At 33.8% G+C, this 17,996-nt stretch overlaps 1 protein-coding gene across 5 annotated transcripts; it reads right to left on the bottom strand.

Moving 5' to 3' along the window:
• Positions 1 to 666: 666 nt before the first annotated feature.
• Positions 667 to 15,266, bottom strand: pfkfb4a (6-phosphofructo-2-kinase/fructose-2,6-biphosphatase 4a). 5 transcript variants are annotated; one of them, XM_051912745.1, is made up of 14 exons: positions 15,109 to 15,266; positions 10,975 to 11,091; positions 10,726 to 10,822; positions 10,547 to 10,613; positions 9,690 to 9,764; positions 9,544 to 9,600; positions 9,339 to 9,460; positions 9,046 to 9,253; positions 7,704 to 7,850; positions 7,508 to 7,612; positions 5,681 to 5,810; positions 5,486 to 5,548; positions 5,330 to 5,394; positions 667 to 2,132 (listed from the first exon to the last, which is right to left on the bottom strand). In XM_051912745.1, exons 1-14 carry the CDS (start codon positions 15,155 to 15,157, stop codon positions 2,073 to 2,075), a joined length of 1,362 nt encoding a protein of 453 aa, XP_051768705.1. In that variant the 5' UTR covers positions 15,158 to 15,266; the 3' UTR covers positions 667 to 2,072. The 5 variants fall into 5 exon arrangements, with proteins under 5 accessions (XP_051768705.1, XP_051768708.1, XP_051768704.1 ...); XM_051912748.1 differs by lacking the exon at positions 15,109 to 15,266 and adding an exon at positions 12,064 to 12,310; XM_051912744.1 differs by lacking the exon at positions 667 to 2,132 and adding an exon at positions 2,591 to 3,322.
• Between the last annotated feature and the right edge of the window lie 2,730 nt (positions 15,267 to 17,996).

The following is a 17,996-nucleotide window of genomic DNA, read 5'->3' on the forward strand; positions in this document are numbered from 1 at the left end:
CTTTGCCATTATCACTGCCTGAACATTTAATAGAAATATTCTTTCTGTCTTTCAGGTGTGCTGTCTTTGTAAGTATGTGAAGCACGTGTTGTAGGGATTTCCCCCCAGTATAATTACTAGAAAAATATACGAATAATTAGGTATAAAGGATTAAACATTATAACCATAGCTACATGTAAACAATTAAGCAATATCACACATCTGTGATTTTTTCTATAGGCACGAGGCCCTGTTAAAATTTAGTTCTACAGCACTATTGCGAGTGTGTTGTTGATTGTTTGTTTGGGGTGTGTGTCTGTGATATACAAGTTCTTGAAATAAGTAATTAATATTGAGTAACTTACGTTGCCGCCAACTAAAATCGTTCCTTCCAAAGAAGCCAAAAGCAATTCGAAGATGAAAAACCGGTCTGGAACACCGAATAAAAGTGGAGCGAAAGAGATTCCCCTCCGCCGCTCAAAGCGTTCTGGAATTACTCCTCTCCAGATCCATTCCATGTTTTCTATTTTTTGTAGTCAAACACCCAGTGGTGTTTTTTGACTAAAAAAGGACTGTTATTATCCTTTGAGACGGAATATATAAGACAAAACATCCTTATCGGTCAAACACATGGCCTTGCTTTTTAAGGTTTTTACTGTATCAGTGTCATGAAAACATTACAACATATAAAATCACCACAAAAAGTTTATTCAAGGAGGAGATACAGTTCAAACACACACAAACACAGATTCAATGGCTCCAAAAAAAAATCCATGTAATTTGACATCAATTATTATTATTATTTATTTACCCATAATGCTGTTGTAGCTATACAATATTTGTCTCTTTGTTATCTCAAGTCAACATAGTGTAGCAATATGAAAAATTATTTGGATACACAGACATTCCATTCAATTAATTCAAATCTGTGATGTTTACTACTGATCCACATTACATCAAAACATATCTTTATATATTTAGTGTGATACTGGCACCAAATAATCATAATACAACCAATAATACTCCAGAAAATCTCATTTATATAGTCAAGATCTGTTTCAAATGTACAGTAATTATCATAGCACTCTTTGGATGTGGTTTGAGGCAACAATTCAGTGGATCTAAACTTGTTTTACTGAACTAAAAGAATTACAGAAAACATCAGACAGACTCAGATAAACTTAGTTTATCGTTTTGTACTATATTTTAATCCTTATATGGAAATTTATATTAATGAATCATTGCAGAACGTTTAATATCGTAAATACAAATACTAAGATTTTAATCTTGTTCCCAAATTTGTTAATGTAACAAACAGCTTGTTTTTTTTTCTTCTCACAAGCACTTCAATTTCTCAGAAACATGCAGTTAAAATATTCTGCACAATTACTCTGAATAAAATTTACAGGATATAAAAATACCTGCCTGAGCAACTGTCAGTGTTGATTTAAAACAACTAGCACTTGAATCAATAAGTCTGATTTAATTGTCAGATGAAAGCACATAAAAATAAGATAAATAAAGATGCTCTATCATTATAGGGAGTTTAACTTAATACAATTCTTTGACACAGTGAGTGTTTTTCTCTGATTTGTATGTACACACACACAAACAAAAAAATTTTTTGTCATCCATCTCTCAAAATAACAGAGAGATTACCTTTTTGATTTGACAAAATGAGAGCACAAATATTGGAGCAGCAGCAAAATAACATACCTGCATTTCCCATAGGTATAATCGACATATCTGTAAATATATGTATATTACATATACATATAAGCGCCATAGTATTTAAAGTAACATCCATCTGGAACACATATTTCCCAAACCCCATAAGTACAAATAAGTGCTCCCGGGCTCCGAGTATCTCATGCCATGTAAACTGATAATGGCTGTTTCAAAACATTGAGTGAGAAACCACATACTATATACAACCAGTAGATATCTTACACATCAACTGATTCCAGGTTTACAAGACAGACCAGAACTTCAACAGGAGTCTATCTGAAGGCAGGGTTGACCTTTTTAATTGTAATCCGAGGCTCAGATCAGAGACACAGGTGTAGTGATTGGTGCGAAGGCGTGGTTGTAGGTCAGAGGTGAGGCGGGACAGTCTGTAAAGCGTCCTCGGCAGTACGGTGCACATTAACGTTCTAGAAAAAGAACAGAAAATGATATTATATAGTTGATTTTTCAAAATCTACCTGTTGAAACTAAAGACTATAACTAAAGACTTTTTAACTGGTACTGGTAAACTTCAAAAATAGAGAAATATATATAAATAATTGTTTAAGCGTGTAATCACAGGGGTCAAGAGTCATGGGACAAAAAGTGAGGCGATATAAAACATTTGATATGATCAGCTCAATATCTCTATCCTTACACTGCCCTTTGACTTCAGGTCAAAGTCCACTGATATAAACCACATTTGCTGCCCTTTACCACTGTAATATGGTAAACCTCTGGTTTATCTGCCATGTTCATGTTATCATTTTATGGTAGTTTATTTGTAAGACATTTTGCAGTGTAGTGCAGTTTTGTGTCAGAAGCGGTTCTGTCTTTGTTCTTTAACGACAGACAGAATTGTGAGTGAATGTAAAGAGAGACAGGATTTCACTATTCAAATACATTTTATTAGCATCGCAAATAAACATTACAGTAGAGATTTTTCCTCCTTCTCAGTTACCAGAAGAGGACAGTTTCACATCATAACATTCCTTAGTGTTTCAAATAATTGCTATAAATTAGTATGTAAAATCTAAAACGATGTATCTAAAATGTCTTTCTTCCAAGAGAACACAATAAGGCTCTGCTAGCAACAAAACTTCACCATTCTTATATACACAATACACATTCCTAAATTATGAAGTGTTGAATAATTACTAATAAGACAATAATGTAAAATTAACCAGCCAAAACCCAACTTAATTTACAAATGCATTCATTTACATGTGCACAATAAATAAATTTCACAAGCTACTGGAGTGACTGGTGTTTTTTCATTGCAGCAGTTACATTCATGTGCAACTTCAGTGTGCATTTATGATAAAGTGCAGTTTAGTATTAACACGTCAATGAACAAAGAAACACAAATTGTATTCATTCTGTACATAATTATCTCAGAGTTCATCGCTTCCGAGTTGTAATTCCTAAGGCATTTACAGTGCTGTAAATATTGCCTCTGATTTTAGGAAATGCAGTAGATGCATTTTAAAATGTAAGAATGTCTACAATCCTAAAGAAAATGGGAATGGGACAATGGTGTGTGAGGAACAAGGAACTGTCAGTGATGATCTGGCACTGTTAACAAAGCCTCTTCCGCCTGCCGTGACACATCTACGTTCTGTTTGAAGCAAACACAGGGAATGACGTCACGTTAATAGAGGAGGTGAGTGGGTGGCGACGATGTATTAGAAGCGAGAAAAACTTGCATCAGTCCACACACATATCACGATGAAAACAAGACCAAATCAATGAGCTTTTGCTTATAACTCAAGACAAAAAACAAATAAACAAACAAAACAAAAAAACAGCAGTATAGAGTATAGAAGCTTGTTTCTGCCACGAAATACAAAAATAAAAAAGGTAAGCTTTTACCTCACAAATTGAACTTTTTCTCACAATTGCAGGTATATATCTCACAGTTCTGAGAAAAAAAAAAGGCAGAGGTGTGAGATAATTGCGAATAAAGTCAGAACTGTGAGTTATAAAGCCTAAATTGCAAGATATAAACTCAGAAAAAAAATCTGAATTTTGAGCTAACTTTTTTGTCGCAATAGCGAGTTTATATCTCATAATTCTGAGAGAAAAGTCAGAATTGTGGGATATAAACTAGCAAATTCTGAGAGAAAAAAATCTGAATTGTGAGATGTAAACTTGCAACTATGAGGAAAAAGTCATAAATTCTGAGATAATTGCGAAAATTGAGAACTGCGAGTTATAAAGTCAGAACAGCAAGACAAACTCACAAATCCGAGAGAAAAAAAAAAACAGAATTTTGAGCTAACTTTTTGTAAATTTATATCTCAGTTCTGAGAAAAAAGTCAGAATTCTGAGATAATTGTGAATAAAGTCAGAACTGTGAGTGAGAAAGTCTAAATTGCAAGATATAAACTCATAATTGCGAGAAAAAAATCTGAATTTTGTGCGAACTTTTTTGTCGCAATAGCGAGTTTATATCTCACAATTCTGAGAGAAAAGTCAGAATTGTAGGATACAAACTAGCAAATTCTGAGGGAAAAAAAATCAGAATTGTTAGATTTAAACTTGCAACTATGAGGAAAAAGTCATAAATTCTGAAATAATTGTGAATAAAGTCAGAACTGTGAGTTATAAAGTTTAAATTGCAAGATATAAGCTCAAAATTGCGTGGGGAAAAAAATCTGAGGTAATTCTGAGATAATTGTGAAAAAAAATAAAAAAATAAAAAAATAAAACTGAGAACTGCAAATTATAAAGTCAGAATTGCAAGATATTAACTCCACATTAACTCCAATTTGAATTTTGAGCTCCAATTTTTTCCCCATCGGAATTGTTTATATCTCAGTTCTGAGAAAAAAGTCAGAATTGTGAGATAATTGTAAATAAAGTGACAACTGCGAGTTATTAAGTCTAAATCGCAAAATATAAACTCAGAAAAAAATCTGGATTTTGAGCGAACGTTTTTGTCATAATTTTCTCTCACAATTCTGAGAAAAAAGTCAGAATTGCGGTATATAAACTAGCAAATTCTGAGTAAAAGTCAGAGTTGCAAGATATAAACTTACAACAATGAACTAATTGTGAAAAAGCTGAGAACCGTGAGTGATAAAGTCAGAACTGCAAGATATAAACTCACAATTGCGAGAGAGAAAAAAAAAAAAAAAAATCAGAATTGCGGGACATTAACTCAACTATGAGAAAAAAAAACTCAGAATTGTGAGTTTATATCTTGCAATTCTGACTTTTTTTTTTTTTTTTTTTTTTTTTTAGTATTGAGAGATATAAAATCTGAATTACAAGAAAAAAAAAAAAAATCAGAATTACCTTTTCTATATTTTATTTCATGGCAGAAAAAAACTTCCATAATAGAGAGAGAAGATGTGAACCCCCAAAATTGTGATACGTTTCATAAACTGGCATGCTACAGTACAACCTAATAACGTGTTTCATCCTGGGTAAATTCATCAATGAGCCCAACACCACATCTATCATGCAACGGCTGAAGCTCAGGGGACCACAAATCTTAATCACTTTATTATTCAGAAGAGCTCTCAAGCGTAACTACAGACTGACTGCACATTTTCCCTTAAGCCATAAAAGATGGAGAGGCTTTTTTAACCACCTAAGTGATTGCAATTATGAGTCTTACCGTCGGTCTGTCTCTGTGTGTATTCACAGCCTCTACTTTCAAACAGACTGACTCCACCTTACAACCTGAGGACCCAGAATGATTCACAATCAAGACCTGAAAAGCATTATTTAAAGAATAATGTCCAGGTTAGCTGAGAATGGGTTCCTGTCTTACCATAGGCCACTGGTGTTAACTTCAATACTGTGTGTAGAGGGCATTTCAGATAAGGCAGTTCCTCTGCAGGAGACGAAAAACACAGCAAACAAGTAGACTTTAGATGCATTTTACTCATCAGTGCAACTCTGTGCAAGTGAACTGTGATTTAACAAGAGGTAAGATCTTCATGAGTGGTGCCGTGGTGGTCATCACCTGCAGTCTTGTCCAGAAAGTAGGCCAGCAGGCATCTCATGACGGCTTGATGACAGATAACCAGAACATTTTCCTGCCGCTCCAACTCCATGATCACTGGTTCCAGACGCTGGACCAAGTCTTCATAGGACTGTGAGAAGAGATCTGGATTAGAACCCGGTTGCACTCATGATGTAATGATCACACACATGCAAACACATATGGCTGGACAGAATCGGGAGTTGACAGGAAGTCTTGCAGTGTGATGTGCTATACTCGACTCAAATTGTATTAACTTATAATATTAATTTAGATACTAAATGAAGTATTTGAACTTTTAAAAGTTAATTTGTCACACAGCAGAACTCTTGAAATGAACTGCAAAAAGGTGATTAAAAATGGTGAAACTTAAATATACATAATATATCATTATATAATAGAAACAAATAGAACAAAAAATAAAATAAAATTAGATGAAAATATTAGATGAAACACTTAAAAATATGAAATGAAAATTAGAAATGTTGCATTGACAACAAACTGAAATAAAGTTGAATGAATAATACTAAAATTACTAAATCTAAAACAAAAATAAAAATAAACTGAAGCTAAATAGAAATCCAAAAAACAAGATGACAAAAGCACATGAAAATAAAAAAAGCTACTTCAAAATATTAATAAATATTACAACAGTACATAAATAATCCTAAACACTAAATAACACTGATATATACAAGTATACACTTTTTAAAGATTCTATTATTACATTTATTGTATTCTTAAAAATATTTAAAGAAAAAAAAATGTGTTAATAGAATCTTTTTTATTTAAAAATATTTATATATATATTTATATATATATATATATAAATAAAAATTAATATATGTTAATATATATATTATATATATTAATGTAATTATATTAATATAATTATTTATAATATATACTTTTTTTTATTATATATTTTATATATATAAATATATATATAACTAAAATATCGGATACAATCTGATATAAATTCTTAAGATCAATCTCTTTATTAATCTATGCATTTTTCAATCGATGTGAGATGATAAAATCATTAAATCCACAAAAACTAATTATATTAAATAGCTTGAGAGGCCTATTATTAAACATGAATGTTTTGGTAATGCACAGTTAAAGAGTTCCCTATAGTTCAAATCATACATTCACAGAAACCTTTCTCATATCTAACAGCAAATAACATGCAACTGAAATATTTCAAACTCAGCAGATATTGAATGATGTGCAGTCCTTGTGTACAGCACTGAAATAAATGCACATGTAAACTTAAAACACATGTGACGAGGACCTTGCACTCAGTCTTTATCTAATAAAGTGAGAACAGTGTGGTGCTTTAACACTCTGAGTAAACAGGTTAGAGATATTGATCTAAATGAGAACTGCTTGCTCTGAAGAACAAACACTCACAACCTGGCAGATGAGAAGAGCAAATGGAAGCGTGTATGTGTGGGCTCGGGGTAATTGTGTGTGATGTGCTCAGTCAGAGAAATAACAGCTCATAAAAACACATGAAATAACGTTAGGCACTTTGAGAACAACGTCAATACAGCCTAAAAAAACAGACTTGTTTACTCCATTTGGGAGTATTTGGTCATGAGTAACAGAGAGCCTAGCAACCAGCAACATTTATTTGATGAGTGTTTTCGCCAAACTGACATAAAAGAGCAATACAAACACTGAATGATAAAATTGCTATCTTGCTATGATATATACGGTCATTAACCCCCTGTGATTCAAGTTAAAATGAAATGCACATGTACAAAATGCACTGATTACAAGAAAACAGATTTCATGTAAACTGACCTCTCCTTTGGGATAGCGATAACGATATTTGTCCTGGTCCCGTAATGCAAACTCCAGGGGATACTTCTGCTGGATCTCCTCATACATGAGCTCCTCACAAACACCCTAAACACACACACAGATTGAACAGTTAATGAACACAATATCCCGAAAATAAGGGCAAATATTGTTTAACATTTATAAACAAGATACTTACAGCATCTATCTCATTGAGAGATTTCCACTGTTCATATGGTACACCCACAGCTTCTGCTGTCTGTATGGTCCTCTTCATCTGACTCGTCCACACCTTCAAATCACGGATATTCTGCGACTGGATAAACTGGCCCAAAGCATCAGCAAACTGAGAGGGAATGTGAAAAAAACAGAGGTTTTAATTGAAACAGTCATTTTTTGAAAAGATTTAAGATACCTGAATTAATTGTTTAGCAACTGATTAATTAAAACAGAGAAGAGGACTTTGTCTTTCCACCAGTTTAACTTGTCCAAAAGCTTAAGTCACTTGTCTAAACCCATTTTTAACAGTATAACTGTTATTCCTTTAACAGGACTGATAATTACTTGCATGTTATGGCCAATAACTGATAAATGGATGATATTAAAATTCTATACTGTCAAGTAAAGTCACCTTTATTTTTATAGCACTTTATACAATGCAGATTGTTTATACAAAAGCAGCTTTACAGGCATAGACAGGAAAATAATAATTCAATGATGCAAACAATGAGTTCAATTCAGCTGTGAAGCAGCCCCAAAAAGACAGTAGTGTCATTGTTCAGCTGAGGTCAGTTTTGTCTAAATAAAAAATAAAAATCAACCATTTGAACTTAAAATTCACACTGTTGGTTTCTAGGTCTAGTGCATTTGAATATTAGGTTATTATAATGTCTAATGATTATTAATATATCCATTTATCTACACTACTGTTCAAAAGTTTGAGGTCAGTAAATTGTTTTTGAAAGAAGTCTCTTCCAACGCTGCATTTGTTTCATAAAAAATACAGTAAAAGCAGTAATATTGTGAAATATTATTACAATTTAAAATAGCAGTTTTTTATTTTAATATATTTTAAAATTTAATTTATTTCTGTGATGCAAAGCTGAATTTTCAGCATCATTACTCCAGTCTTCAGGTCACATGATCCTTTAGAAATCATTCTAATATACTGATTTGCTGCTCAAAAAACATTTCTTATTATTATCAATGTTGAAAACAGTTGTGCTGTTTAATATTTTTGTGGAAACCTTGATACATTTTTCTTCATTTTTCTCTTATTCTTTGATGAATTAAAAGATAAAAAAAATAGCATTTATCGGACATAGAAATCTTTTCTAACATTATAATTGATCGATTTAATGTATCCTTACTGAATCAAAGTATTCATTTCTTTAAAATAAAAAACTCACTGGCCCCAAACTTCTGAATGATATGTTTGTCCTGATTTCATCACTTTCACGTGGTATTTCAAGACCGTCAAGCCTCAAGCTATTTTTGTGCTCGTTAGCACAAAATGATGACAATGTAAATTTACAGCTTACCTGCTTTCCCCTTGCCGAAAGACCTGAATCTCCTCCGATACGACCTTTGACATTCAGATCACTCTCTCCATGCCGGCACAAGTAGATGGAGCGGGGTGTGATGTGTATGTTCATGAGGTAGTAAACTATTCGGCTCTGTATGTGGTCCTGGACCCGGTTCACCAGGTACCGCCGCCCCACATCAATGATCTTTATGAACGAAAGGTCCCTGAACACACCAAAAAAACAAAATGGTAAATTCATGGATTCAAGATAGACTGGATTCATTTCAACAGCACCAAAATGGCATTTACCTGTCCAGTTCCTCATCCAGTGGCTGATAGGAGTTTTCATAACATTTTATCCTCTTCATAAAGTCTGCGACAGCTTCTTCTGTGTTACAGTGTGTGTAGTCTGGACTGCCCAACTTCACTTGCTGAAAACCAAAACCACAATTTTAGCCCCAAAACAGTCAAAATCAGGGCAGATAAAGATATATTCTGCATTTCTGAGACTTACCACAATGTTCTCTGCAATAACATCAGGGTCTTCACACACAGATTCTACAAAGAAAACCTGAGTGATGTGAAAAGAGTGTTTTAAAACAGCTGAAGTGAGAAACGCATTAGATAAATATCGTAGATGAATTATCCCATAGCCAGCACCTTGAAACCATTCTGCTCTGCAAATCTGATGATCGTCTCTCTCCTTTCTCGTGTTGTGTTTGTGGCATCAAAGACCTGAATATTGTAAAGCAAAAAGGGTAAATGCATAAAACAAAAACAAAGAAATAATGTTCTAAAATTCATTCTAAATATAAAAGAATAGCAGTGTCCACACCACAACTATAACGATAATGGCACAAAGAAACTATACCATTGAAATCAATTGGATTTTTTTCCAGCTGATGAATGATAGTTATTGTTATAGTTATCTTTATAGTTATCGTTCTTGATGTGAACTGGTCTTTAGTATGGATAAAGGGCTTAACTTACAAAAATAGATGTACATAACTTGTACTTGAGCACAGTATTTATTAGGGCTGGTACAATACATCGATGCATCGCGAATCATGAAATGATTCTGGATCGATTCTGATATTTTCAGTATGTATCGTGATTCTCTCTCGAATCGATTCTGAGCTTTTCTTGAATCCAATTCCTTACACACCACTTGAAACTTCTATAAAATAATCATTCATACAGTTCGAAAAGGTTGAAGCGAATTACAGGGGTGTTTGCAGTGGGCTGTTTACATTAATCTTACGTCATAAATGCATTCTGAGGTGCAAATACATTCTCAGAATCAGCCAAATGCACGAGCGCTCTTCTTCATGAGCATGTGGTTAAAAAATAGCCTAGAGCGCCATCTGCTGTTAAAAATTAAGCTCAGAATCAATTTGCAATGCATTTAGAACATATCAGAAATCCACGAATCGCAATGCATCAATAGTATTGTCCCAGCCCTGGTATTTAGACTGAAATTCTCTATTCAATTCAGTGTCTTCAAATGTTTTCCTTACCGCCACCTGGCCACCTTCATCTGTGAGGAACTGCCGTACGTCATTGAGAGCTGCCAAAGCACACTGCCTAAAAAAACAAACAAGAAATCACATGAGCTTCAAAATATTCTTGGCATTTTTAAACCAGTGGTTTTAATTCATATTTTGAATAGTCACCATTGATAAAATCCATGTCTTACTTCCTGATTTTAAGCCCCTCTTCATTATCTGGCCTGAAGAACTCAAAGGATTTGTAGATCTTCACACATTCACGTCTGTACTGCCCAACGTTAAACTCTAGGGAAAGTAAAAACCAAGACAAACCAATTTAAGGATCAGCAAAGCCACTAATATTCAACACATCTGAAACAACAAACTCTTGGCCAGCATTTCAACAGCTGTCATTAACCATCATTTTATATGAGAATCACATTGCACGTGCTTTGTACCCTTTGTCGGAACATCAATCCAGTTGAGGTAGCGTGTCAGTTTCTTGGAGATGTAGGTCTTTCCTCTGGCTGGTAGACCCACAGTTACTATAAGTGTGGGGCAGTTGGTCATGCATACTGGAAGACAAAAAAACAGCAGCTCATAAAACACTTAGGAGATATGTTTAAAAATAATATTCTCCACACATACTACAGGTGAACTGTCTATCATCACACCATACGGTGTAAAGAACAGAAATGTTAAAATCTACGTGCAGTTTAGGTGATCTTTTTATTGCTTTAATAAAATCTGTGAGTTGTCATTGTAGAGCATAAGTCATTTCAGTATCTCCACATCAAACTGCATAATATCATATTGATGTCAACATAGTCCTGCAATCTAAAATGGGTCATAATTATATGTTGTCTTGGTCTGTACATTTTAAATGATATACTATTTTTTTTTTTAAATACACCAATATTGATATAAGTATAGCTTTTGAGGCAGTTCTTTAACAAATCAAGAACAGAGCAGTTTTACAAGAGCAATATGTAGCCGTTGAAATAATTTAGATCAGAGTATATCTGATAATTTAGAGATGAAAAAAATGTAACTTTATTTCCATGAATTTTAAGATTTTATTAATTTACATGACTTTCCCATGCGTAAATTTTTATTTTATTTTAAATTCCTTCATATTTCACATACGGGAAATAATGGCACTGTAATTATTTTATTCACAATTACTATTATTATTATTATTAGGTTATTATTATTATAATTAATATAGATTTATAGTTTATTTGAAAATGCATTTACTAGTGACCTACGGAGTATTATGTAACAATTTATATTGTTATTAATGAACGTTATACACAAATATACATAAATAACTTATAATCATTCATTTCAATACATATAATCAATCTTCTTAAAGCTTATTTATTGTTTAATTTAAAAAAAAAATGCAATCAAACAAAAAGCATGTAGATTTGTTTCACACACTGTTAAACTGTATCCCCATAGAAGTATTGCATCAGAAAGCCCCTTTAACCCTCATCCCGACTCCAGCATCAGTGTCCGGCTCACATCCTTTCATCCATACTTACCCTTTCTTTGACTAATATGTCTCTCTGGAAGGCCGTTTTTGGAGGATGGCACCCATATTTTCTTTAAGGGATTCTGTGTGAGCTCTCGAGTTAGACTATTACCGCATTGCTCCGTGTTGTTCTCTATTAAACTCATTATATTCGTCGTCTCAACGCACGAGCGTCCATTACCATTAGTGCGCACTAAAGACAGCTGTGAAGAATGTCATGAGACTGGTACAGAATGGACCTACCGTAACGGCACGAAAGGATGCGCACAAGAAACCTTACCGTAGTGCCAGGTGTATTTTTACATAGTGATTAAGCGTAGGACAAATAAAATGTTTCCTAAAATAGGTGGCTTACCGGTCTGCTCTGTATACGAGTCTAGATATTAATATTTATATTCTATTTTCATCTCAACTGTTATTAAAGTTCGTCTGCAGACCAGTGTTGCGTGATGGCGTGCTATCTGTTACTTTTCTCAGCGCTGTCCTTGATAGACTAGTCATCAGTCGTTTGTGGTTGGTTACTGGCCAAGGCATTGTTGCCACGTGTTTCCCTTTGTTTGTAATATACCATTATTCGGATTTTATTTAAATCATTATCATTTTTAGTTTACAATTTTCTCCAATTATTTAAATGCGTAGTTTTAAAGCTCTGTGGTTTTAATTGTGGGAGGCAAAATATATATAATGCAATCCAATGATTTAGAGTTGAACATAAACATTAACATTCCTCAAAAGCCTGTTGTATCATTTTTGATACATACATTTTAACATGATGTATGGATAATTAAGTAAACCTAAGTAGCTTCAATCCAGTAAATGTTCATCTTGTAAGAATAACGTTTATGTTGTTATTAATATTCAATATTTACTTTAAACAAATATTTAACGATTTCACAGCAAAAAGAAAGACACGTGTACCACTATAGGATTATACTAAATACATTTTACTTGCTAAAAAATTATAAGCTATCGTTCAGATTGTAAAACAGATTTTTCAGCCAAGTTTTGATCATGTTGATAATTTAGAGGTCCAGTACCGAGCGCCCCCGTGTGGTACTGGACATTTTTATTATTCTTTTTTATTATTTGAATGTTTCAGTGTTCATTTACAAAATTAATAAACATGTTTGAGATTTACATTTATAAATTAAATTAAATTAAATGCACAATAAAAAACGTTCAAACAGTACTGGTTTACACTGATCATGGACATTTTCAATGGCCTTTCCAGGTTGGTGGCAAGTTGTTACTTGGAAAGTCCGATTTTACTAGATGTGCTCGTAAAACCTGTTTTCCCAGTTAAATTAGGATATAAAGAGGATGCTTGTAATAAACACAGTTACATTAAATACAAAAGAATGTAAATTAGGTCAAAGTTCACCTTCAAAATTAGCAGTGTGAAAGATCATAGACACAGCTTAAACTTAAAACATCAAATCACTACACTCCAAAATGGCAGCCAATTACAATAATATATATTTTAAGGCTAAAAAAAAGGTCAGAATCTTCTTTTTCTTACATTTTGGAAGTTGACGTAAAGTCAAAGACACACAATTTAACCACTAGATGGCAAGAAAGAGACATTTTCATGGCTACGCACCCTATGGATTGTGGGTAGGGGATTTGACTTGAGCTGTGAGCATAGCTTGATAATAACAGTCATTTGTGAGAAATAGCATGTATTTATATCAGTGCACAATGTCTTGGCACTGAAATTGGTTAACGGATCATCTAAGGTAGAAAAACAATGAGGCTACACAATGTTAGACTGCTTTTTTCAGCAAACACATCAATAGATCAGCTTAAGTTAAAGGACAGTTTCATATTTGCAAAATATTCTACTTAACAACACATATGCATATTAGTAACAGCTTTTTCTCCTGGTACCATAAACATTTCCTCATGAAATGGGAATGATTTGCAACAGATCCTTCAACTGAGACCAAGCTGTTCTGAATAAGGAACTAGCAAACCACAAAAACTCTACAATCATACATTCACTTCCAATTCTAGATTTCATTATACAATAGAGTATACTGTCAAACTATGAATCATATTTTCTAGTTAGTAAATCAGACACATACATCAGCATTCATATTTCCAAGGAAGACTAGATCTAGTGTGGCTAAACAAGCAAAAGTGGGTGTGGAATAAGTCATTCTGCAAACAACAAATCATAAATTATCCATATCATATCATAACCATATCTCCCAAAAACTGCTTATCTTGTCTCCTACTGGTATACCACATATGATAAACTGTCATAGCTTGAAATCCCTGATACCATGTGCTTCCATTGGCTTCTTATGTGTGCTTGTTTGGAATCTGACTGTCATTCCCATCACAATGGATTCAGTGATACTTCATGTATACAAACCTACAACCATTTAATTACAAACCCAAATTGTTATGCATTACTGCACCAACCTCCTCATTTCCCTGTCATTTGAACAAATCTGGAAGAAATACAACAGCAGCATTTGCTAATAACCTTAATTATAAAATCCTGCTGATTTTTGTCATCTCTCTAGGTCATAGTATTTTATTTTTTACAACCGGACAAGCTGCAGTTTACCTCCATGTCAGTCATCTAGCAAACATGGCCATGATTTGACCTCAACTCCTCCACAATCCTTGCACAGTATGAATGACATGCCCAACAAAAAAATTAAAAAAAAAAAAAACACTACTGAGAACTGACACAATACGCTTTACAACCTAAATGAAATCGACCTTAGTTGCACATAAAACCTCACTGCAATTCAGTGCATGCAGCACATGACCTAAACACTATGTGCTTATCTTCATTCATACAATGCATTACACAGAACACAGCGTCAGTTTATTTTTAGACCTCATGCATCTATAACCATAGGATATGTGAGTATATTAATAATAGGCCATATATATTATTACTGCTCAAATAAATGGATCGTGGACTCTTAAGTCTAACGCACACGCGCCTACGTGACAGAGTCTTGTTTACTTCTTCCTTTTCGCGTATACAATACCAGCTGCTTCCGCCAGAAAACAGCCATAACCTCATGTTCCTTACCCCCTTTATCCAGAATCTGCGTGTTTTTAGACCGGCTGGCACCCCTCATTGTCCGCGTTTTGTGTGTTAGTGCTTTATTTTGATGCTGGAGCCTTGAGGTATAAAGGAGAAGTATGTGAAAACACGAGCGCACACGCCCACTGATTGACAAGTGGAGCAGCCAATCGCTGCGAAGCAGAGGCGAGCGGACACACCCACCATTCATTAGAAAGAATCGGGGGAAAGTTTGTGTTGATACTGTTGCGCAGTGTTATGCAATGTTTTTATATATTACACAGGAATGTATAAATAAAATAAGTGTACTCCATTCTTTGTTTGCATGTATAAATAAAAAGGATTGTATTTTTAAACACGCCCAAAAACTATTTCATCTTAAATGACAGCAGTCTAGTTTTTTAATTAAACTATATAACTATAATATAGTAAATATAGTTTACTATATATAAATTATATAATATTATATAAAAAAAAAGACTATAGGTTTTTGGGACCTATATAATGTTATATTAAAGTACTAAAAATAATATATATTCTGACACTATCATATGTGATTTTGGGGGGTTAAACTATCTATCTATCTATCTATCTATCTATCTATCTATCTGTCTATATACTTGAATATCTAGAAGTACAGTATAAGATGTTCTGGTATATGTGCTTTTGGGATGGATGGATGGATAGACAGATTATAAGGAATTACACCATTTAAATGTGGAGAATCAATTAAAATCTAATTCAATAAGGCCTACATTTGCCTACTAATACAGGAGAGGTGTTTTAATTTCAAGCTGTCTCTCAGGAGATGTCTCGGCTATATTAGGAACATCTTGACCTGCTGGACGCTGCAGTGATTCTGCATTCAAAAACATTTTTAGCCTGTACAGTTGGAACATGCCAGTCACGTAGCGACATGTACCGTAAAGCCACAGTAAAAACAGATTGAGCTGTGGACACGGGCCAAGTCGGGACACAGGTCACACAGGTCTGTGCTTGATGATAATATCTGTTCATATGGAAAATATAAATAGATAAACAAAGTTGAAATGGTTTGAACTTGACTTGCATTTTGTATGAGTCAATGTTTTTGTTGCTTGATAAATCCAGTGCTTTATGGTAAGCTGTAAAAAAGGTAAAAGTGTGACACTACGGCTACGTTCAGACCGGAACAAAGCAGGTCATGAAATCGTGATGAGGGCACGAAATTAAGAAGGGTCCCTAGGAACAGGATGTAAATGTGACCTGGTGCACGCAAGCACACACACACACACTCAAACACGTCAATATATAAGCTTGTGATGTTTCCATCAGAAACAGTGTCAATGAAACAGCATATCAGGGCTATCTGAAAAAATATTTACAATGTCACAGAGTGGGGAAAACGGTATACAATATGAAAACAAGACAGTAGGGAAGGCTGAAAATAAATACACAACTCGTGACAACAGATCCTGACCTTTACGTGTCTGTCCGGAACATTCTTTATAAAGGCCATAGTGATTAGTGACCCTCTGCCTCACAAGTCTTACCCCTATTCCTGGCTCTCACGGCATAGATGTGCTCTTGAGCAAGACACCCAGGCACTGCTTTGTTCTGTATGTCAGTTAATTCCATAATATATAAGAAATGAGATACAGTCAAGAAACTAAAAGAACTTACCTCTCATGTAAACACATTGATCTGAATATCATTGTTAATTGGTGTTTTATGCAAAACAAAGAGATTTTGGGGTTATAACAGTTTGATTATATTGGTATGTTTTATTTACACAAATGTAGATTTGTTCAAACGAGTTTTGTGGCATTAAAAAATTTGTTTAATATTTTATTTCAATCCTTAAAGGGTTAGTTCACCCAAAAATGAAAATTCTGACATTAATTACTCACCCTCATGTTATTCTACTTCGTTCATCTTCAGAACACAAATTAAGATATATTTAAGATGTCCAGAAAGCTACTAAAGACATATTTAAAACAGGTCATGTTACGACAGTGATTGAACCTTAATGTTATAAAGTGATGAGAATACTTTTTGTGCGCCAAAAAAAAAAAAAAAAACAAAAAAACGACTTTATTCAACAATATCTAGTGGGCGATTTCAAAACACTGCTTCATGAAGCTTCGAAGCTTTACGAATCTTTTGTTTCGAATCAGTGATTCGGAGCTTGTATCAAACTACCAAAGTCACGCCCCCCAGTGGTGAACCACTGAAATTTCGAAACACTTATGACGTAACGAAGCCTCGTTTACTGAAATCACGTGACTTTGGCAGTTTGATACATGCTCCGAACCACTGATTCGAAACAAAAGATTCATGAAGCAGTGTTTTGAAATCGGCCATCACTAGATATTGTTGAATAAAGTCGTTATTTTGTTTTTTTTTTGCCACACAAAAAGTATTCTTGTTGCCTTGATAACATTAAGGTTGAACCACTGTAGTCACATGAACTGTTATAAATATGTCTTTAGTAGCTTTCTGGGCTTCTGAAAGTGTTAATTATCTTGCTGTCAATGGAGACCTCACTGAGCCATCGGATTTTATCAAAATCATCTTAATTTGTGTTCTGAAGGTCTTACGGGTGTGGAACGACATGAGGGTGAGTAATAAATGACAGAATTTTCATTTTTGGGTGAACTAACCCTTTAAGTTAATGACATTAACTATGAACACTATCATTTGACATCCAGATAGTGTCCAAATACCCGTTTGTCTTAATTTTTAGCATTATATCAACTGTTTAATCATTTATCAAATTTGTTTTGAGAAATGTTATGCTTGAAAAGTGTACTTACGCTATTTCTTTAAAATAAGTATCACTTGTTTTGATATTTTGTTATCTAATGCAATAGGATTCATATATTTTGAGTGTGGACTGAGTATGAAAATATTTA

This window comes from Ctenopharyngodon idella, chromosome 11, assembly GCF_019924925.1.
Source record: "Ctenopharyngodon idella isolate HZGC_01 chromosome 11, HZGC01, whole genome shotgun sequence".
Taxonomy (NCBI): domain Eukaryota; kingdom Metazoa; phylum Chordata; class Actinopteri; order Cypriniformes; family Xenocyprididae; genus Ctenopharyngodon; species Ctenopharyngodon idella.